This window comes from Oncorhynchus kisutch, linkage group LG15, assembly GCF_002021735.2.
Source record: "Oncorhynchus kisutch isolate 150728-3 linkage group LG15, Okis_V2, whole genome shotgun sequence".
Taxonomy (NCBI): Eukaryota; Metazoa; Chordata; class Actinopteri; order Salmoniformes; family Salmonidae; genus Oncorhynchus; species Oncorhynchus kisutch.
This window is the reverse complement of record NC_034188.2, coordinates 24857279-24881209: the sequence shown is the minus strand read 5'-3', so window position 1 is coordinate 24881209 and position 23931 is coordinate 24857279. Positions and strand designations below refer to the sequence as shown.

The 23931-nt window shown below is 42.7% G+C and overlaps 1 protein-coding gene across 3 annotated transcripts in view; it reads left to right on the top strand.

Moving 5' to 3' along the window:
• The first annotated feature begins 5401 nt into the window (after window positions 1–5401).
• LOC109878753 (receptor expression-enhancing protein 2-like) overlaps window positions 5402–23931 on the top strand; it is a 33916-nt gene continuing 15386 nt past the window's right edge. Inside the window, exons 1-5 of one of the 3 annotated variants that reach the window (XM_031789887.1) lie at window positions 5402–5582; window positions 9360–9432; window positions 13774–13850; window positions 17143–17263; window positions 20843–20956. In XM_031789887.1, the coding sequence (XP_031645747.1) occupies window positions 13783–13850; window positions 17143–17263; window positions 20843–20956 (303 nt within the window). In that variant the 5' untranslated portion in view covers window positions 5402–5582; window positions 9360–9432; window positions 13774–13782. Of the gene's footprint in view, window positions 5583–6211; window positions 6487–6540; window positions 6939–9359; window positions 9433–13773; window positions 13851–17142; window positions 17264–20842; window positions 20957–23931 lie in introns of those variants that run through there. The other 2 variants (XM_031789886.1, XM_031789885.1) reach the window with 2 other exon arrangements.

The following is a 23931-nucleotide window of genomic DNA, read 5'->3' as shown; positions in this document are numbered from 1 at the left end:
GGCCTTTTATTGTCCCCAGCACAAGGTGCACCTGTGTAATGAGCAGGCTGTTTAATCAGCTTCTTGATATGCCACACCTGTTAGGTGGATTGATTATTTTGGCAAATGAGAAATGCTCACTAAAAAGGGATGGAAACAAATTTGTGCACAACATTAGAGAAATAAGCATTTTGTTTGGTATAGAAAATGTCTGATTTTTTAAATTTAAACTCACAAAACATGGGACCAACACTTTACATGTTGCGTTTATATTTTTGTTCCGTGTATATTAGACCGCTTAATGCATACTTTAAAATTATTATGTGAGCTAAAACAAACATTTAAAATTCAAAAATGTAAAAACATTTTCCTTAAAGTATAATTTGAGATTAATGTTACTGTCTTCACCACAGCAAAAAAAACTAAAACATGTAATTTTATCAAACAATGAAAATGGTTCCAATCGTTTTTCCCATAGGGGATTTTAAAAACATGTTAAGTAAGGGCTGTGTTTTGTGTCGGCTTACCCTGGGGCCTGTTGCACAAAAGTAGAATTAAGACATCCGGGATAAATGACTCAGCTGAGCTCAATGAAGCCAAAACATGTGCGTCCAGGCTTAATTGGTTGCACAAAGACCAAGCCAGGATGAGCAGACACGGATTCATTAAGCCAGGTGAAACCAATCCTGGATAGGTGCGCGCTCACGGCTCACTCAAATAGACCCCGCCACAGATCACAGATTAACTGATTTACCATGGCAACTAGAGCCGCGTACTTTTCCCCGTCGGAAGCACAAATCCTCATGGAGGCATACGAGGAGGTAAAATATATAATTAAGAAGAAAGGCAACACCGCCACAGTGATAAAGCAAAGAGAAAAAGCGTGGCAAAGTATTGCAGACCGCCTGAATGCGTAAGTAGTGCACAATTACACACTCACCGCTCCGCTGAAACATCACAATTACAATTCAAATATTTAATTCACATCTCCAAAAATGCAGTTGTACTGTAATTATGAAACGGTTACATTTTTTATTGAAATGCACTGCAGATATGAGTGAAATTGTGTAAAGTAACTCCATCACACTGTATAAAGCTATGATAATTTTTTTTATTTTTTTACTGAAAACAAGACAAAAATACCAAGTAATTTTTTGCAGTGTGACTCCATTAAATGTGTGTGTGTGTGTGTGTGTGTGTGTGTGTGTGTGTGTGTGTGTGTGTGTGTGTGTGTGTAGATTAAACATGAACGGGCCAAAACGGACATGGCAGCAGGTCAAAATCAAATACAAGAACATTCTGCAGAATGGTATGGTCCCTGACTAATATTTAACAAAGCACAAGCATATATTGTACCCAGAAGGTGCCTGCTCTCACACTGTCTGTACTGTTTTAGCAGTGAAAAAGAATACCCACAGACAAGGCACGGGTGGTGGGTCACCAAAGGCTGACCTTACCCCAGCAGAGGACATGGCCTTGGAGCTAAATAAAGGCAGGCCCGTCTTAGAGGGGATCCCTGGGGGGAAAGAGACGAGCATAGGTTCCTCCCAAGATGCCACCCGCTTCATTCAAGGTATGTCCTTCCATCTCTACATGGGATACAACCACATTCATATTGAATCAATTTGGACTGTCTGACTTTGGTTTACCTATTGCCTTGCAGTGTCTGGCAGCACTGTGTTCCTGTTAGAGCCACCAGCACAAGCACCAGACGATGCTGATCCAGTGAGTACTCCATCAAAGGCATACTGTAGGCCTGGCATGTCTTGTCTACTAGCTTCAATATGAATCCGATTAAATGTGATAGGGTGAAAGGCCCCAGTGCAGCAGCAACAGCACATGATGGAGACGATGATGAGGAGGAGACCATCTCTCTGGATTCCAGAAGGCATGAGGTATCATGTTAAGACTGTGAAAGTACTATTTACTCTACAATGGTGAGGAGTCCTCATCAAAATCAAAAAATCTAATTTCTTTTACAGGACCCAGATGCTATACAGTGGGAAAACCAGCCTGGCAACATAGTGCGTATTAATAAAAGGACACCACATCCTGCCAAATTCCAGCTGCGCTAATTGTATTGTGTTCACAGAGCTCACAAGCTATCAGAAAGTTGTATGGCAACCACCTCCGGCGCCAAATAGAACTGGCAGACATAGACATTCAGTACAAGAAGAAAAAGATGGAAAATCTTGCACTGGAGTTCGAAATAAAAAAGAGGACAATTAGGAAACTGGACCTTGAAATAAAAAAACTTGAGAGGGAGGTGAGATATGCCTTCAATGTACACTGTATGCTAACTGTAACACAAATGTATTAATCATTATTTTTCTTTCCTCCCCCAGCTCCAAGAAGATGACACAGCTCAAAATAAAAATTAGGTATATTCTCGTAAAGTCAAGTGAGCCATGACATATGAGCTCTTATTGTGAGCACACAGGACGGTGGCATCTTTCTAAGGTTTTTTTTATTTTCCCAGCAATCAGTACAACCAAGTCATCGTTATAAGGCATCGCCCTCTTTTGCCCACCCCCCCAGCACCAGGTGTGGCCACTAGCCTATATGAAGGCCCAAAATTGTGTGTTCCTTTCTGCTCTGACAATGGCATGCCCATTCGTGTGAGATGTGGTGGATGAAGAAGCACTTGTGCTGAGGAGAGCCTTCAGGCGAGAAAGGGTCTTCAGGGACCGGTTGGACCCACTGGCCTTCCCTGATGACCATCTATATGAAAGATACAGGTTTTCTGCAGATGGCATCAGGTATCTATGCAGACTACTGGGTCCCAGGATTAAGCACCGCACTGCACGGAGCCATGCACTGAGTGTGGAGCAAATGGTTTGTGTGGCCTTGCGCTTTTTTGCTAGTGGAGCCTTCCTGTACTCAGTGGGGGATGCAGAACAGCTGAACAAGGCCACAATTTGCCGCACAATAAGGAGTGTGTGTCTGGCTATCAAAGCATTAGCAGATGTCTTCATCTCCTTCCCTGGCCACAGAAGACTCTGTGACATCAAAGAGGAGTTCTATAGGATTGCAGGTAAGAGGATCTACAAATTACAGGACAACTGTTAACACATAGTAGGATACTCATTACTTTGTGTGACAGGTTTCCCCAATGTCATTGGTGCAGTGGACTGCACACACATAAGGATAAAAGCCCCCTCAGGTGCCCATGAGGCTGATTTTGTGAATAGGAAATCCTTTCACAGCATTAATGTTCAGGTGAACATAACTTTTTGATATTGTCCATTGACAAACACTCTGCATTGCCAGTGATGTGCATTGATTGGTGTAATATTCCTCATCTTATGATTTCAGATGGTCTGCAATGCTGACTGTGTGATCAGCAATGTTGTGGCAAAATGGCCTGGCTCAGTCCATGACTCCAGAATCTTTCGGGCCTCTGAAATCTATCACAAGGTAAGCCACACAACCCCTATTTATAACCATCATGGCTGTGTCAAGAATATCACTGTGTTTATGAGGTAGTAATGATGAGATTTTGTGTTGACAGGTGAATTCTCTGGTGTGTTGCTGGGAGACAGGGGGTATGGCTGCCAGCCTTTTCTCCTGACACCTTTCACAGACCCCCAGGAAGCACAGCAGGCCTACAACTATGCCAGGACCAGGGCCAGAGTTGAAATGACCTTTGGCCTCCTGAAGGCACGCTTTCACTGCCTTCACAAATTAAGGGTCAGCCCTGTTAGGGCATGTGATATTACTGTGGCTTGTGCTGTCCTCCACAATGTGGCCTGCCTGAGGAAGGAGAGGGCCCCCAGAGTGCCACCAGCCATGGACTGGGACAATCCGGCAATCTTCCCTGATGACGACAGTGGTCGGCTGCTGAGGGACCAATATGTGTTGAATTATTTTAGTTAGTATGTGTGCTTTCAATTTTGGTTAAATATGTCCTGCGGTGGCAGAGGAATTTGGTTTTTTTTGGGTTCGTTTTTTGACGAATTTGGCCTCTTATGATGTTTGTGCGGTATACTGTGTGTAATACAAGGCTGCAGGGAGGCTACTGCATCCATTCATTTGTCTGTTCAGTTGATGTGTATGGATTTGTCCTGCATTTATTTTAGTGTGCAGACATGCAGGGTGTGTTATATACAGACCTTTGCATGTGTATGTATCATTTTGTATAATATGCTTGGATTCTGTGCTTTCCATCTTGTAGAGTCACTGACTTCAGTTTCGAAAGGAGCTGATGGTTTACCTGCTTTGTTTTGTCCTTATTCAATAAAGGAACATAATGTTACACATTGTGTTTTTATATTCATATGGAATGTGTATTTGTTTATATGACAGAGTACTAGGGCCACACTGAAGAAAAAGGATAAAGTCATAAATTTATGAGGCTGGTTCTTTCTGCAGAAAAGCTACATATTGTTTTTACAGTTTTGATACTTATGACAATGTGATACTTAATATTCTGGCACATCAGCATGTCTTTGTTTATGAAACCATACTGAAGTACAATTTCACGAAATGCCCCACATCTGTCATTTTAACAACTGTCCTCCTTTAAAACAACTGGTTACAATATTATGACTTGTGTTTTTTTCCCCCTCTGTGGCCCTAATATTCTATCATTTTATATATAGCCTTATAGTCTATGGGAAACTGTAAATTATCTAATGATAGCAACATCTAAAAATCCTTTTTTATCCAAAATCATTGAAATTAATGATCACAAACGTTTAAATAACAGTGGGTCTAGTTATATGTGATAATGTATAGTGAGCAGTGAAATAACTATTGGTTTCCATTTGTGGTGACTGCTGACTGACATTAGGGATGAGATTAAATAGATCCTGGAATTTAGCCTGGTCTGGAGCAGGCTAGCTCCACAGAATAAATCTCCATGGTAATTTATACCATAACATATCCTCCTGCCCCCTATCCATCTTTAGTGCAACCGGATTACGGATCAATTGAGCCAGGATCACCAAGATATCCTGGCTTAATCCCTTATCCTAGTTTTGTGCAACAGGCCCCTGGTGTGACGTTTTGATAAACGTGTAAATCTCTCAAGGACAAGGTGATTTTCATCAATATATTTGTCTGTATTTAGCCTCCCCAAAAAGGAAACGTTAATGTGGCTATGACACATGACGAGACTTCTGAATCAAGATAAATGTAAGAATCTCTGGATCACAGGAAGCAATTGAGGGGAGGATGGCTCATAATAATGGCTGGAATGGAGTAAATGGAATGGCATCAAACATGGAAAACATTTGTTTGATGTGGTGGATACCATTCCAATAATGCCATTCCAGGCATTACTATGAGCCTGTCATCCCCAATTAAGGTGCCACCAGCTGTCTGTGCTCTGGATTAACTATCTAAATGTAGTAATAAATTGGCTACATTTCTTCAAATTGACAATTCTGTGAACCTTGTGCAAATTTTCAATTGACACAATACCTGTTAGCAAAGGTGTCAGCAAGAGATGGTTTTCAGGAGCTTGCAGGGATTTGTTGTTTTGCATGATACCTACTTTGATGCTAATTAGCATTTTCAAAATCTGAGAGTAAATAGATTTGAATATTAATGGTCACCTTGTTTGAGAGAGATTTACATGGTTAACAAAACATCACACCAGGGTAAGCCTTCACAAAACACAGACCTTATTTTAAGTGTTCCTAAAATCCCATATGGGAAAAACGATTGGAACCATTTCCCTGTTTGACCGCTAGGTTTTTATAGGTATTATGACACCTCCACTGTTGGGCTCTATAGAGGACTTCTCCTTCTGGTGACTGCCAATATGGCCGAAACATGGCTTTAAAGCCTCTGTGGCCAATACAAAGCTTCAGCAGTCCAGGGTTTATATACATCATTGGTGCCTACACACAGTATAAGCACTGTCTGGGACATCGGTGCATCTGACTGTACATAGCCTTTTGGTCTTGTCTGCATAGCTACACTAATTAATTAACTCCTAGTTATAGGACCAATTTAATTATGGCAGTAACCAGTTGCCTTCTGCGGGGTAGACAAAACAGGGTGGACGTGCCCCGTTAAGAGAAATTCCAGTGATTTGAATACAGCGGATTCAAAATCACAATGGTAGTAATGGGAAGTTCGGCTCTTTTTAATGACTCTGATCATTTCGACTCGTTCAGTCAAAAGAACGAATCTTTCGACTCATTTCGTTCATTTGAGTCAGTAATGCCCAGAGCACGCAGGACCGCCTACCCCGCGAACAATGAACTGAAAACTTGAAATAGTCATGATTCGTCAAGCAGTCTCGTTTCACCCAACGGCTTATTGCAGCTGTCATGCGACTGAGACTTTGAAAAGCGTTCTATAAACAATGTACATTTGTTGATTGCTAGACACACAAGATGTTTTCTTGGTACATTTGAAACGAGGTCTAGTTGTGGCCGCAACAGGACGACTCTTGGCAGAATGCATTGCTTGACTGCCTTGATGATAATCACAATATCGTTCGTGAACTGCAGCACCCCAAACGATTCGTTCTTAAATTGGAGTTTGATGAGCAGAGTATGTTTTTGTTCTACATCCAAACAAATTAATTGCATTCATTATTGCACTATGGGTCAGTTATCAGTTCTAAAGACGTATTTTCTATGCTGTCTGCTGTGTGATAGACAGTTGATCGGTGCGTGTAATAACCCTGCTAGAATTCATTGAGGCCAGCAGGTCAAATAAACGACTAAAATGAACGAGTCACTCGGAAAATAGAATTATGACTCAAGTCAGTAAAAAGAGTCGTTCAAAAAAGAACGAATCGTTCGCGAGCTGCACATCGCCACACAGTAGCCTAGCTACCTGTCAGTAACATATAGCACATCAGAACAGCAGCAGACACTCGCATCACAACAACACGGTCGTTGGCAGAGGAATGGGGGGTAGCTAGGTAGTTAGATTTCCGAGAATAAGGAAAAGCTCACTACAATCAAGATGGTGTCGTGGATTATCTCCAGGATGGTAGTGTGAGTATGGACTCGGCAGCGTCAGTTTGTTGTATTCGCTCTACTGCTATACTAACTACTGCTGCCATGGCTTGTGTCCAGATCGTGCGCGGCCAGTTATCTCGATAGCCAGAATGACAGCGAACCTGCTAATTTGCTTGCAATTGAGTTGTCGTTGTTGGTTTATAGCCCATGGTGCTGAAATGGGTGTGTTGACCACTGGTGTTTCACAAAAACAGTTTTGTAGGCAAAGAGCAACACCGTTACCAGTGCGAACGTTGGCTAGCTAGGTAGTTAGCACAAATGATAACGCTGCTAGCCAAGGGAAGGTGGAATTAATTAGCTAGCTAACATGCGTGCTTATGCCATCCACTGAAGCCAATTAGTCAATTCATATAGTGGTTGTTATTGTAAATCAGTAAAACAAAATGCTCTAGTCTTGAATATTGCTAATCACGCACGGTGGATAGTGCATTTTTAGTAAGGTTTGCGTGATGATCATCAAAACATATGGCAGAAACTGCATTGCTAGCATGACACTGACATCCAGAGAAATCATTGAAGCTCTTCCATTCCCACTGCGTGTCACCTGGACCGATAACGTCAAGATCTTACCTGATTCTCATGATGTTATTCATGAAACGTGTCGATAAGGGGTGAGACTCAAGAGGGAGGCACAGATGTTGTAATGAGCCAGCTAGGATAGGCCTACCTGTACCCTGACAGCTAGATTAGTCAACAGCTGTTTATACTGTTGAGTCATACACACACACAGTCATTACCCTACAAACCCCCAGAATATCAGCTCTTTGTGTTTGTTAGTCAGTGTTGTATTCAGGTGGTAGGATTTGTGTGGGCAGTTTCTGTCAAACAATGGTTTTGTTTTCATCATGTCATCAGTAGCAATTGTCATCTCGGCATAAAATGAGAGCCACAACTTTAATAGTTTTATAGTTACCTAAATCTCAGATGTAAAGAGCGGAGCCTGCCTTCTATTTTTTAAATGCACAGGTTGTGCTGAATAGATGTCATTGATGTAGGTGATTTTGCATTGGATTACATAACCAATAACATCTGAGCCAACCGTTACTTTAGTGTAGAGGGTTTAAGGCTCATTGTGTGGCAGGTAATCATGTGTTAGAGACCAAACAAACATGATTGAATGGTCCTGTAAACAAGATGATGCTTATCCCAGGGATTGGCCAACCCTGTCTTTATCTTTGTGTACTAGTATGAAAGTCACTGTCATACTCATTCACACTCGGTATATATGTTAGCATAAACTCTGTGTTGCTGGGCTTGTAAAAACTGAATTGGACACTACAAGCCAAAGTGCCCAACAACAGATGGCTATACATTTCCACTTAATCTGCGTGTATAATTACAGTCGATAGGTCTAATCACAGAAGAGTTGGGAATCTGAGCCTGCTCAGTGCTTGGTAGCCATTTCATCTGTGTCTCCTTGAGTGCATTGAACAGCATGGAGTTGAGATATGGGACAGAGCAGAGAGGAGTCTGGGAGTGAGACAGACATTGGGTGCCTGCTGTGGGAGTCTGAACCTTGCCTCTGGCCTGCCATGCGTCTCCTCTTACTGGACAGCTACAGCGCAGAGTAGAGCAAAGCAGCCCTGGCAGCATGACTGGGCAAATCACAGACACATAAAGACCCAGACAGACTCACACTCTGTGCACATGAGAAACTCACAGATGGAACAAGGGAAACCCATAGCGGGAAATATTTCCAAGCCCGAGAGGTGAGAAAATGTGGACAGAAAGGGGGAATACATGAACCTAGAGTGGTAGAAATGCCCATAGCCTTCACATGGGTGTGTGGCAGATGGGCAGAAAGGTAGCAGGCGTGGTCCTCCCAGCTCTCCCCTCCCTCAGCATTCAGTTTCCTGTCACATCAGCAGTAATTGCCATGCAGCCGGGCTGACAGGACAGAGTGCGATGTGTGTGTGACTGTGGCTTTTATTACCATGTGTGTTGCAGCCAGATTCACATACGATGACCTGCCGTTATCCTTGTGTGTTTGGTCCATCTATCAGTAGCAGAAGCGTTTTCCATTCTTTTTCAATCTTCTGCTTCAATGAACTGATTATTTGTTCCAACAAACCACTGCCTTTGTCTAAATGTAACCATCTGTTATTGCAATAGAGCGGGTCAGGTGCCCTAACTAGGCTAACCTAGAGTGATATTTTGAGAACTGCCCAGAATATGGCCTACTTTCCCTCAAAGCAACCTATTTATGTAGACTCTGAGATCATGGGTTTTAGACTGGAATCAGGTGTTAGGCCATATTTTACTGGATACATATTGAAACAGAGGGAAACATTTGGTCAGTGTTACTACCCTGAGGTCATGTTGCCCGGGTGATGATGTTTACTGTACCTTAACCCCTAACCTCTGACCCATTCCTCTCTGACTTTCCTCTTTCTTCAGCCTGGCCTTCGGGACCCTCTACCCGGCCTACTCCTCATACAAGGCCGTCAAGACAAAGAATGTGAAGGAATATGTGAGTTTTGTACTTGAATACTGTAACTCTATTGTTGCAGTGTATTAGTATGTCTTTACAACATCTTCAGTCATGGGCTAAATATTTGAAGTCTCTTGTAGTTATTTCATATATTCATATTGAGATTATACAATGGACAAAGTTATGATGGTTTTAAAATGGCTTTCACCCTCTCCAATGTGCTGCAGCCAGTTTCCATTGTTTCTGAGGATGGGAGAGCATTTTAAACAAGTTTAAACAGTATCTGTTTAAAATGGGAGCCTCCCAGCTTACCTCATTCCTGTTAGGGAGCAGAGGGATGAGAAAGAGGAGTGGAACTCTGTGTTCTGGCCCTCTGCCTAGCTCTGCCAAGCTCTCTCGTCTCCTGAGCCTTCTCCTCCCTCTGGTTGCTATGGAACCCCACCCCCTCAATATTTGAGCTGGGGCACATGCAGATAGAGAGAGGAAGGGATAGATCGAGAGGGAGAAGAGATGCAGAGGACATTTTTTCCCCCCTCCCATCTCTTCTTTTTCCCTCGCTATCCTTTTCTCTTTCCTGTAATGGTTTAACAGTAGAAATACCTATTTATATAACATCACACGTTTGACCTGTGCTGTGTACCTACAATGCATTTGGAAAGTATTTAAACCCCTTGACTTTAACCACATTTTGTTACATTACAGCCTTATTCTAAAATAGATTAAATAAAAACATTTCCTCATCAATCTACACACAATACCCCATAATGACAAAGTGAAAACAGGTTTTTGTAATGTTTGCAAATGTATAAAAAAAACACAAGTATTCAGACCCTTTGCTATGAGACTCGAAATTGAGCTTAGGTGCATCTTGTTTCCATTGATCATCCAACTTGAATGGTGTCCACCTGTGGTAAATTCAATTGATTGGACATGATTTGGAAAGGCACACCTGTCTATATAAGGTCCAACAGTTAAAAGTGCATGTCAGAGCAGAAACCAAGCAATGAGATCAAAGGAATTGTCTGTAGAGCTCCGAGACAGGATTGTGACGAGGCACAGATCTGGTGAAGGGTACCAAAAAATGTCTGCAGCATTGAAGGTCCCCAAGAACACAGTGGCCTCCATCATTCATAAATGGAAGAAGTTTGGAACCACCAAGACTCTTCCTAGAGCTGGCCGCCCGGCCAAACTGTACAATCAGGGGAGAAGGGCCTTGGTTTGGGAGGTGACCAAGAACCCGATGTTCAATCTGACAGAGCTCCAGAGTTCTTCTGTGGAGATGGGAGAACTTTCCAAAAGGACAACCATCTCTGCAGCACTCCACCAATCAGGCCTTTATGGTAGTGGCCAGATGGAAGCCACTCCTCAGGATTAGGGTTGCAAAGGGTAGGAAACTTTCCGGAAATTTTCCATGGGAAGTTAAGCCCGGGACTTTTGCTTAAATTCATCAAAAACGTTAGCTTATAAAACAGTGAATCTTTTTTTGTGGGATACACATAAGGCAATTCTAGGTCTTGTGGCATATTTTGGTTTAACTATCCACAATTCAATGGAATTTCAACCCTCTGCATGCACAGTGCATTATTCCATCACATGTACTGCTCTCAAGATCTTGCACACTGATGAGATGCTATTGAGCCAACACTACTACACTGTCTGAGTCAAGGTAAGTTTTTTTATTACAATACTGGGTGGGGTGAATATATTTTATAGGACATGCATGATTTTTTGTTAACTAGTAAATCATAGCCTACAGCAAAGTGTGTTTAAATCATTTCTAACTTGTTAACAATTTCTGCTAGTTAGTTTTTACAACCAGGGCGGTTTTAGCATACACCCCTCCAACCAGACATGCTTTATCTACTAATTTGCTGGATGCAGAGTTCAACAGAGTTCAAGTGAAGGTCAAGCAAGTCATAGAGAAAGCAGACTGTATGCTATCATCTCTGATGGATGTTCGAATGTTTGTGGGCAAGGAATAATTCATTACATCATCGCCACCCCTCAACTAGTATTTTACAAGAGCACAGACTCCAGGGACAACAGACACACCGGTCTCTACATTGCAGATGTGCTGAAGGCAGTCATCAATGACCTTGGACTACAGAAGGTATTTGCACTGCTAACAGACAATGCTGTGAACATGAAGGCTGCTTGGTCTAAAGTGGAGGAGTCCCACCCTCGCATCACACCCATTGGCTGTGCTGCTCATGCATTGAATCTGCTCTTCAAGGACATCATGGCACTGAGAACAATGGATACACTCTACAAGAGAGCCAAGGAAATGGTTAGGTATGTGAAGGGCCATCAAGTTATAGCAGCAATCAACCTCACCAAGCGAAGTGGGAAGAATAAGAGCACCACATTAAAGCTGCCCAGCAACAACCGTTGGGGTGGTGCTGTCATCCTCCTGGATTATGTATTTTGGGAGAGAGTGGTAAGTAGCCTGAAACTCCTGAAACCTATAGCAGTAGCCATTGCATGGATTGAGGGAGACAATGCCATCCTGTCTGATGTTCAGACTGCTTGCAGATGTAAGAGAAGAAATCCGTACTGCCCCGCCCACTTCACTGTTGCTCCAAGCAGAGGAAACTGCAGTTCTGAAATACATCAAAAAGCCTGAAGCCCATACACAACCACAGCATACATGTTGGACCCCAAGTATGCTGGCAAGAGCATCCTGTCTGGTGCAGAGATCAACAGGCCTATGGTGTCATCACTACCGTGTCTCACCACCTTGGCCTGGATGAGGGCAAGGTTCTTGGCAGTCTGGCGAAGTACACTTCCAAGCAAGGGCTTTGGGATGGAGATGCAATATGGCAGTCTTGCCAATATATCTCATCAGCCACCTGGTGGAAGGGACTTTGGGGATCTGAGGCTCTTTCCCCTGTTGCCTCCATCATCCTCCAAATCCCACCAACATCAGCCGCCTCAGAGCGCTACTGGTCCTTGTTTGGGAACACGCACACCAAAGCACGCAACAGGCTGACCAATGCAAGGGTTAAAAAATTGGTGGCCATCCAGGCAAATTTGAGTCTTTTTGAGCCTGACAACGAGCCATCCTCAACAAGGTTGGAAAGCGACAGTGAAGATGAGGCTTCAGAGTCTAACTTTCAAGAGGTGGACATTGAGGTCCAGGGAGAAGACATGGAAGCCTGAGAGGAAGACAACCAAAGCTTTAGTTTCTCGACTATCATTTTACAGATGTATGTTGAAAACGTTTTTGGGAGATGCGATGCATCATTCAATATTCCCTTTTGTTGTTCAGTGAAATCATCCCATGTGAAGAGTCAACTCATATTTAATTAAAGTTCAATTCGTAACTAAATTGTTTTAAATATTTTTTTAAATATTGGAAGGATTTAATCCTTTGCAATGGTCTACTTATTTTAAGGGAAAGGTTTATGTTTCTGTGTCCATATGATTTGGTAAATATATCCAATGCAAAAAAACATCTACATTTAAATGGTATTAATATTAATTTGCATATATTCCCACGGAAAGTTTCCACCTCTGAATATTCCCCAAAATGTGCAACCCTATTCAGGATCGATGGAAAGATGAACGGAGCAAAGTACAGAGAGATCCTTGATGAAAACTTGGTCCAGGGTGCTCACTACTTCAGACTGGGGTGACGGTTTACCTTCCAACAGGGCAACGATCCTAAGCTCACAGCAAAGAACATGCAGGAGTGGCTTTGGGACAAGTCTCTGAATGTCCTTGAGTGGCCCAGACTTGAACCCGATCGAACATCTCTGAAGACACTTGAAAATAGCTGTGCAGCTACGCTCCCCATCCAACCTGACAGAGCTTGAAAGGATTTGCAGAGAAATATTAGATAACCTCCAAATTCTGGTGTGCAAACCTTGTAGCGTCATACCCAAGAAGGCCCGAGGCTGTAATCACTGCCAAAGGTGCTTCAACAAAGTACTGAGTAGAGTACTTATGTAAATATATTTGAATTTAACATTCTAAAAATCGGTATTTTCTTTGTCATTATGGGATATTGTGTGTCGATTGATGAGGAAAAATAAACATTTAATCCATTTTGCGATAAGGCTGTAACTTAACAAAATGTGGAAAAGGTCTGAATACTTTCCGAATGCACTGTATGACATTAAAATGTGACTCATCCTCTCAGCCTATTCAATTCATTCCCTCGCTGGGTTTAGTGCTTTATATTTTTCATATGCCGATATATTTAGATGAGATGTTTTCACTCTGTCAGTGTGACATTTTAGGATTCATCCACATCTCACTACTTACATTGCAGTCGGTGTTGATACTCTCTCTGTCCTTTGTTTGGCAGTGACTGCTTACTGTAGGCTATGCTTTGGTCTATATGTGATGCTCTCTCCCATCTATATCATGTGTGTCCAGGTGAAATGGATGATGTACTGGATAGTGTTTGCATTATTCACGACGGTGGAGACCCTCACAGACTTGTTCATGTCCTGGTGAGTCACGTGGGTCATCTCTGACCACTGCCCTACAGCCATTTAGAACAATAGCCCCTAGGATCATCCATATGAAAAACAATTTACACTACATGGCCAAAAGTGGACAGCCCTTCAAATGAGTGGTTCGGCTATTTCAGCCACACCAGTTGCTGACAGGTGTATAAAATTGAGCACACGGCCATGCAATCTCCATAGACAAACATTGGCAGCACTGAAGAGCTCAGTGACTTTCAACGTGGCACTGTCATCAGATGCCACCTTTTATAAATCAGTTTGTCAAATTTCTGCCCTGCTAGAGCTGCCCCGCTCAACTTTAAGTGATGTTATTGTGAAATGGAAACGTCTAGGAGCAACACCGGCTCAGCCGCGAAGTGGTAGGCCACACAAGCTCACAGAACGGGACTGCCGAGTGCTGAAGTGCATAGCGTGTAAAAAACACTTGCTACTGATTTCCAAACTGCCTCTGGAAGCAACATCAGCACAAGATCTGTTTGTCGGGAACTTCATGAAATGGGTTTTCATGGTCGAGCAGCCACACACAAGCCTAAGATCACCATGCGCAATGCCAAGTGTCGGCTGGAGTGGCGTAAATCTCACGACCACTGGACTCTGGAGCAATGGAAACGCATTCTCTGGAGTCATGAATCACGCTTCACCATCTGGCAGTCCGAACGGATGAATCTGGGTTTGGCGGATGCCAGGACAATGCTACCCGTCCGCATGCAAAGTGCCAACTGTAAAGGTTGGTGGAGGAGGAAAAATGGTCTGGGGCTGTTTTTCATGGTTCGGGCTAGGCCGCTTAGTTCCAGTGAAGGGAAATCTTAATGCTACAGCATACAATGACATTCTAGACGATTCTGTGCTTCCAACTTCGTTGGAACCGTTTTGGGAAGGCCTTTTCCTGTTTCAGCATGACAATGGCCCTGTGCACAAAGCGAGGTCCAAACATAAATGGTTTATCGAGCGGTGTGGAAGAACTTGACTGGCCTGCACAGAGCCCTGACCTCAACCCCATCAAACACCTTTGGGATGAATTGGAACGCCGACTGTTAGCTAGGCCTAATTGCCCAATGTCAGTGCCCAACCTCCCTAATGCTTGAGTGGACATTCTTCCCAGAAGAGTGGAGGCTGTTATATCAGCAAAAGGGGGTCCAACTCCATATTAATGCCCACGATTTTAGAATGAGATGTTCGACGAACCTAATATTTATTTTTATATAACCCTTATTCTCCCCAATTTCATGGTATCCAAATGGTAGTTACAATCTTGTCCCATCGCTGCAACTCCCGTACGGATTCGGGAGAGGCAAAGGTCAAGAGCTGTGCATCCTCCGAAACACAACCCAACCAAGCCGCACTGCTTCTTGACACACTGCTTGCTTAACCCGGTAGCCAGCCGCATCAATGTGTCGGGGGAAACACACCTGGCGACCGCGTCGGCGCTCGACGAACCTTTGGCCATGTAGTGTATATTTACAGTACCAGTCAAAAGTTTGGACACTTATTCATTCAAGGTATTATTATTTATTTTATTTATTATGTATTGTCTACGTTGTGGAATAATAGTGAAGACATCAAAACTATGAAATAACACACGGAATCATGTAGTAACGAAAATGTGTTAAACAACTCAAAATAGATTTTTATATTTGAGATTTTTCAAAGTAGCCACCCTTTGCATTGATGACAGCTTTGCACACTCTTTTCATTCTCTCAATCAGCTTCATGAGGAATGCTTTTTCCAACATTCTTGAAGGTGTTCCCACATGTCCTGAGCATTTGTTGGCTGCTTTTCCTTCACTCTGTGTTCCAACTCATCCCAAACCATCTCAATTTGGTTGAGGTAGGGTGATTGTGGAGGCCAGGTCATCTGATGCATCACTCCATCACTCTCCTTGGTCAAATAGCCCTAACACAGCCTGGTGGTGTGTTTTGGGTCATTGTCCTGTTGAAAAACATGATAATCCCACTAAGCACAAACCAAATGGGATGGCCATGCTGGTTAAGTGTCTTAAATTATAAATAAATTACTGACAGTGTCACCAGCTAAACACCTTCACAGCTCCTTCTCCATGCTTCACGGTGGAAACCGCACATGTGGAGATAATCCATTCAGCTACTCTGCATCTCACAAAGACATGGCAGTTGGAACCAAAAATCTCACATTTGGACTCATCAGACCAAAGGACCGATTTCCACCAGTCTAATGTCCATTGCTTGGGTTTCTTGGCCCAAGCAAGTCTCTTCTTATTATTGGTATCCTTTAGTGGTTTCTTTGCAGCAATTTGACCCTGAAGGCCTGATTCACGCAGTCTACTCTGAACAGTTGATGTTGAGATGTGTCTGTTACTTGAACTCTGAAGCATTTATTTGGGCTGCAATCTGAAGCTGGTAACTCTCATTAACTTATCCTCTGCAGCAGAGGTAACTCTGGGTCTTCCTTTCCTGTGGTGGTCCTCATGAGAGCCAGTTTCATCATACCGCTTGAAGGTTTTTGCTACTGTACTTGAAGAAACTTTCAAAGTTCTGGACATTTTCCAGATTGACTGACCTTCATGTCTTAAAGTAATGATGGACTGCCATTTCTCTTTGCTTATTTGAGCTGTCCTTGCCATAATATGGACTTGGTCTTTTACCAAATAGGGCAATCTATTGTATACCACCCCTACCTTGTCACAACACAACTAATTGGCTCACATATTAAGGAAAGAAATTCCAGAAATGTACTTTTAACAAGGCACACATGTTAATTGAGATGCATTACAGGTGACTACCTCATGAAGCTGGTTGAGAGAATGCCAAGTGTGTGCAAAGCTGTCAAGGCAACGGGTGGCTACTTTGAAGAATCTCATATTTTTATATATTTAACACTTTTTTTTTTTGGTTACAACATGATTCCATGTGTTTTTTTCATTAGTTTTATTTCATGTCTTCACTTATTCTACAATGTAGAAAAGAGTACAAATAAAGATAAACCCTTGAATGAGTAGGTGTGATAACTTTTGACTGGTACTGTACATTGAAATGACCTATTTTGGTTGACAAGCTGTTAAAAGTATTTAATATGTTGTGCTCACTAGGATTTGATATATTTAAATCAACTTCGATTTGATTGTCTACATTTGTCGTGGTATTGCCTTCAGAAATGTACCAGGATATCAGAGCAAACACTTGGTAAACCCTTTAATGCCTGAAAGAGAAAATAATTATTGTTTCAGTACAATTGTAGCCCACAACCATTCTTCTTTCCTGTCTATTAACACTCCTTTTGGTGTGGTTGTTCATGCAGGTTTCCTTTCTACTTTGAGCTGAAGATAGCCTTTGTGATCTGGCTCCTGTCTCCGTACACTAAGGGCTCCAGTGTGCTCTACCGCAAGTTTGTCCACCCCACCCTGTCCAATAAGGAGAAGGTAACGTCTAACCCTGTCTAATAAGGAGAAGGTAACTAGGGATGCACCGATATTACATTTTGGGCCGATACCGATATTTTCCTTGCCAAAAAAAAGATACCGATAGATTCTTACCATTTTTAGCAGCCTTTTTATGCATTCTAGTACAGTTAAATAGTTGAAATACACACTGACCAAAATGTTATTTTGTTGGCATTTATCCATGTCCCACATTACCAGTAAAACATAATCAAAACCTATTTCTTTCACTTACTTGTGCTGTTTCGTTGTTGTCGTTTCATTCTCAACCAGGATTTCATCATACATGTCAAGCAGTTTCAGCTCTCTGTCCGTGGCCTCTTCCTCGGTGCGCACTGTCACAGTGTCCATTTCCATCTTGTCCAGCTGTGTCTGTAACATTTCACGTAAACCCTGTTTCATGTCTGCATCGAAGTAGCGGTCCGTGTACCGAGCTTGGAGCATGGTGGCGACACAGTAAAGAGTCTCAGAGAGAATGCCACGGAATCCCTTGTTTAAGTCCTCGAGTACTTTTGCAAGTTTTAACCCCAAGGTCTGTGTCGGCAGTTTTGTTGCGCAGGAGTTTCAATGCCATGACAGAAGGTATCGTGTCTGCTACAGACACAGTTGAAGAGCTTATTTCTCCAGTCAGTTGTTCGAATGGAGCTACCTAGTGTGTTCATGTTTCAAACATGTTCTCAAATGCCATTGAAATGGCAGCAGTGGTATGAAAACCAGCACATTCTTGAACATGCAATACGGCTTTCCTCAGTACGAAATCCTCGTCGACCCACTGTGCTGTCAGGCTCGGCATGCTCATAGGGCTGATATCGCTGGTCCAAATGTCAGTCGTGAAGCTAATAGCTCATCAGGGATGCAAACCAGTCACCTTTTGGCAAAATGCACAGTTTTGAATCGAACAAAGGTGACCTACGTGATTTGTGTAGATCCGATGAGGAAAGTTTGGGTGGGGGATTTGGATCACTACTGGCTGTATGCGAACTAGTGATGTGCGTTTGGAGCAATACTGGCTGTATCCAAGGCTCAGCCAATTGTTCACATAATAGAATGCAGCACGCAACTGAAGGAGACGAAATTGGCTAGCTACAGCATCAGCGCTCGCTCTGGAAAGATGAGGGAGAGTTGAAAGGCACTTTACCAGTTAACTTACAGCAGCACGTCCCCTGAACAATAACTAAGAGGTAGGTGAGAAGTCTGACCACTGAGACGAGGTTGAGAAGGTGATGAAGCGTACTTCATGAGCTGTAACCAAAAACAACTGGCATTTGGAAAGTTTGAGGTGAGGGAAAAAGTGTGGTGGAACAAGTATCGTTAGCATTGTTAAGTGTCTTGCTAGCTGGATCGAATGATCCATTTGCCAGCCAGAGAAATGTTCGGCAACATTAGCCAACATTTCTGATCAAAGTGGGAAAATTGGCTGGCTAATAAAGTCAGACAGCTAACGTTAGTAACCTAACCAATTCGCTATAATATTAACTGGTAACGTTATACGACTCCTTGCCGTTTCTCAAGTTATAACGTGTTAGTTGCTTACTGGACCCTGGCAATCTGTGTGGCATGTTAACTAGCTAATGAACTAACTACTATCTGTGGATAATTTTTTTCCCCTTTACAGTATGTGGTTAGTTTTCAGAATGCGAGAATTATGTGGAAATGAGTTGCTTGTTATTAAACAAGTGTAGCTGGAGCTGGGCCTGGCTTAAGCTGGATGCCACTAGAGGTGAAAGGAACAGCACACATGTTCCCGCTTTCTCACTTCTATACAGTGGATAAAAAGGGTAATGCAAGGTGTACTCTCAATTATGACAACAAAGGGCAGCATGCTCTGCTGGCACATTGTAGAACACATGTCTACAGGCAGAAAGTGTACAATGCAGTGTAGCCCGAATATATTGTTTTTGTTGTGTTGAACTTGACAATAACACGTGTGTTAGTAAGGGGGGGATTATTACATTTTGTAATCGGTGCATGTTATTTTTGCACACACAGCCTGTTGATCGATGTCTACTATAGTGGCCATTATAATAGAGCAAAAACAGAGTGCCTGTTTGTTTCATTCATTCTACTTGACATGTTTTTCCCCAAGTGCAATATTTAGATGTGTGTGTGTGTGTGTGTGTGTGTGTGTGTGTGTGTGTGTGGTCAGAAGTGTTCTATTATAAAGGCTGTCATGGCTAACTGCAATATTAGTGTATTGCTTTTTTCTCAGGGCTTGAGTGTCATTTGCAGTAAAGTCTAGGCAACAAATAACATTGGATTGCTTTCTTTACATTTGTTTAGCTGTGAGTTAAGTTCACATGAACAACTTATTTTACACACAGAGACTGATCATTTAGATCATATTATTTTCTATAATTAGTTAACCTGCATTTCAGCCTAGAAGGGATTTTTGCAATAACAAAAAAGGAAACTTTTTGGGCCCTCACTAGTTTGCATCCCTGAGCTCATTGATGTGAGTTTAAACAATACTGTGTAACTCTGGCAGGGCAACATCTGAAAAATAACGCGTACTTGGTAGTGTGTACTGGGGCTCGAGGTGCTCCACCAGTCGGCGAAAGCCAACATCATCCACGACAGAACGGTTGATTGTCGAGGGCAAGGAATTCCATTTTCTTGGCATTAATGGATTTCACTTCTGAGTCATACTCTTTCAATTGACAACTCGACATAAATTTGTTTAGTTGTTGGAAGTGTGCTCTTAGTTTTTCTGCTTTTGTTCTAAGTAGTCGCTGAACGTCTGGGGGTGATGCACTTTCAAATGAGCAATTAGGTTTGTGGTATTGAAAGGTTTCACTCTCTCCCCTCGGGAAGTGATAGCAGCACAAACGTTGCATATGGCCCTTTTCTTATCTTCCTTTGAAACTTAAATAGATCCACACAGCAGACATTGTGGACTAGGTTAGGAATGCTGTGTAGCGCTGTATTTTTCATGGTGTCATTACGTCATCTACCTGCGTTATATAGGTATGCACGACATCTACCTGCGTCGTATAGGTATGCACGACATCTACCTGCGTCGTATAGGTATGCACGACATCTACCTGCGTCGTATAGGTATGCACGACATCTACCTGCGTCGTATAGGTATGCACGACATCTACCTGCGTCGTATAGGTATGCACGACATCTACCTGCGTCGTATAGGTATGCACGACATCTACCTGCGTCGTATAGGTATGCACGACATCTACCTGCGTCGTATAGGTATGCACGACATCTACCTGCGTCGTATAGGTATGCACGACATCTACCTGCGTCGTATAGGTATGCACGTCACCTACCTGCGTCGTATAGGTATGCACGTCACCTTTGACATCGGTTTTGCACATTGGCGTTAAACTAGACGTCGGGCTGATACTGGCATTTTTAGTTAATATCGTCTGATTCCGATATATTTACCTTTAGGGATGCACGATATAGCGGTAACGTCTAACCCTGTCCAACAAGGAGAAGGTTAGAGGTCACAATAAGATCCAGCTCTCTGTCAGCCTGCAAATTCAACTTTAGATGCATTGACTCATACAGTATGTTTCTCTGTCTCCACCCTCTTCTGTCCTGTAGGAGATCGATCAGTACATCACCCAAGCTAAAGACCGTAGTTATGAGACTATGATGAAGTTTGGAAAGAGAGGTCTGAACTTGGCTGCTACTGCTGCCGTCACCGCAGCTAGCAAGGTAAGCAAGGCCCTGGCCAGAGGTGTGTGTATGTGTCATCATGTTTGAGATGTGTATGCTCTGCAGGGTAATATGTGTGTCTGTCTGCATATGGTGTTTCCTTGTGGTAGTGTGAAGATATATTGTGTCCCATGGGCATGTACCATGCTGTGTGATGTTCGGATGCATTTGCATTGATGTCAGAGTGATTAGAGGTGCTGAGTACCGGCCAATAGAATGCTGAGTACCAGGCTGTTAGCAAGTTTGTTAAGCTACTAATGACCAACTGCATCAGAGGGCAGTTTGAGAAGCTTAGTTACCGACTAAACTTCATGTGGAATGTGACTGCGGTCATGACTCCTGACTGCCAGTGTGGCTGTAATATGGTCACAGTAACAGCCCTAGTCATACCAATAAGTCTGTATATCAATGTTAGTGATAGTGTCTATTGTATAGTTTGAGAGCTCTTGCCAATAAATAACTCTGGTGTCTTGTAGGGTTAAGCGATTTTACGATGTAATCGGAAATCAATTATGTTTGACAGACATCGATGGCAATGACATCATGATGTGACAGACGATAGTTTTTATATATTTAGATTTTATTACAGATAGCTTAACCTATTTGAACAAGACTGGCAGTGCACAGCTGGGCGACATGCCAAATTACTTGCCTATCCCTATTTTCCGTAGCCTTTTTCAATAAATATGTAGGTAGACTTAGCCTACTATTAGAGATGAAACGCTATTAACATTTCATACCACGATTACAGTGTCCCAAATGATCACGGTTATCAGTATTATCGCGATATTGTTAAAATGTGCTGTTAATTTTCTTAGTGCTGACACACTGAATTGATTTCACCCATTTTTATATTGAAAAGCAACAAATAAAATGGGCAGCACTATGCACTTTCTGCATAAACATTAAAATAATAACATTAACATTAAAGATGGCACCATGTGGCCATGAGAGGTACATGTTTTCCCTAGTGCAGGTTTAAATGAACTCAACCTTAAGTAAGCAAATCAAATGTGCATATGAAAGCAACACAAGTAAAGCAATGTGCATGTAAGAACAATACAACCATATGTAAACACATCGCATGTGCATGTAAGAACAATACAACCATATGTAAACACATCCCATGTGCATGTAAGAACAACACAACCATATGTAAACACATCCCATGTGCATGTAAGAACAACACAACCATATGTAAACACATCCCGTGTGCATGTAAGAACAACACAACCATATGTAAACACATCCAGTGTGCATGTAAGAACAATACAACCATATATGTAAACGCATCCAATGTGCATGTAAGAACAACACAACCATATATGAAACGCATCCAATGTGTATGTAAGAACAACACAACCATATATGTAAACGCATCCAATGTGCATGTAAGAACAACACAACCATATATGTAAACGCATCCAATGTGCATGTAAGAACAACACAACCATATATGAAACGCATCCAATGTGTATGTAAGAACAACACAACCATATATGTAAACGCATCCAATGTGCATGTAAGAACAACACAACCATATATGTAAACGCATCCAATGAACAGCACTGATTGTATGTCCGTTCTCTCCTTCATAAATACATCCAGTGCTGCTGGCCTTAACATCCTGTATGTTTGCATCTTTGTTCACTTGAGATTGAAATGTAAAAATGTCTGCATATTTACTTTGCCCGGTTTAAGTAGTGATCTGCTAGGAGACGATGTGCCCGCTGGCACTGAACACTCTCTCTGATGGCACACTGGTTGCTGGGATCCACAAAATCTTCCTGGCAACCCTGGCAAGGTGAGGCAGCTCTGATGCAGGGCCCCTCCACCACACCAGTGGATCCTCATCTGCTGGAATGGGTGGCAGAGACAGGTAGACCTTGATCTCTTCTTTCACTCTGTCTTCTGGGGAGGTCGGAATCTGACCCTCTTCATCTCTCTGCTGCCTTGTTGAGGTAATGTTTCTCAGCAACCCAGCCATGCCTTTCCCCTCCGATGTCGCTGTGGGGGTGTTGGTGGTGCACCTGCCTGCTTCAAGGCCTCCTGGACACAGCTGTCAGTGTCAACTTTTGCAGCCTCATCTAAAAAGCTCATTTTGCAGTGGGGGTCAATGAAACAAGCCATGTGCATGACTCTCTTTGCATCTGTTGTTAAGGCCTTCTCTCATTACCCTTTTCATCTCCTTGGTCAGGGATGGATCCATATCCTTTCCACCAGAACATCACGGGTGATGTGGTCTAGGACAGGCTTGATGACTGACAGTGTCACTCGTGTCTCTGAGGCAAGTGCATGGCACTTGCTGGCACAGTTGCTCCATTACACTTATGTCGGCATCCTTGGGCATCAGATGCCATATTCCTCTTTCTCCAACCAGGGTCGCACAGACTGGCTGCTGTTGGCTGAGGAAAAGCTCAAGTCTGTGCAGTCGTGGCCAAATGTTTTGAGAATGGCACAAATATTAACACAACACATCCCATGTTTCACAACGTCTGCTGCCTCAGTTTGTATGATGGCAATTTGCATATACTCCAGGATGTTATGAAGAGTAATCAGATGAATTGAAATTAATTGCAAAGTCCCTCTTTGCCATGCAAATGAACTGAATCCCCCAAAAACATTTCCACTGCATTTCAGCCCTGCCACAAAAGGACCAGCTGACATGTCAGTGATTCTTTCGTTAACACAGGTGTGAGTGTTGACGAGGACAAGGCTGGAGATCACTCTGTCATGCTGATTGAGTTTGAATAACAGACTGGAAGCTTCAAAAGGAGGGTGGTGCTTGGAATCATTGTTCTTCCTCTGTCAATCATGGTTACCTGCAAGGTAACATGTGCCATCATCATTACTTTGCACAAAAAGGGCTTCACAGGCAAGGATATTGCTGCCAGTAAGATTGCACCTAAATCAACCATTTATCGGCTCATCAAGAACTTCAAGGAGAGCGGTTCAATTGTTGTGAAGAAGGCTTC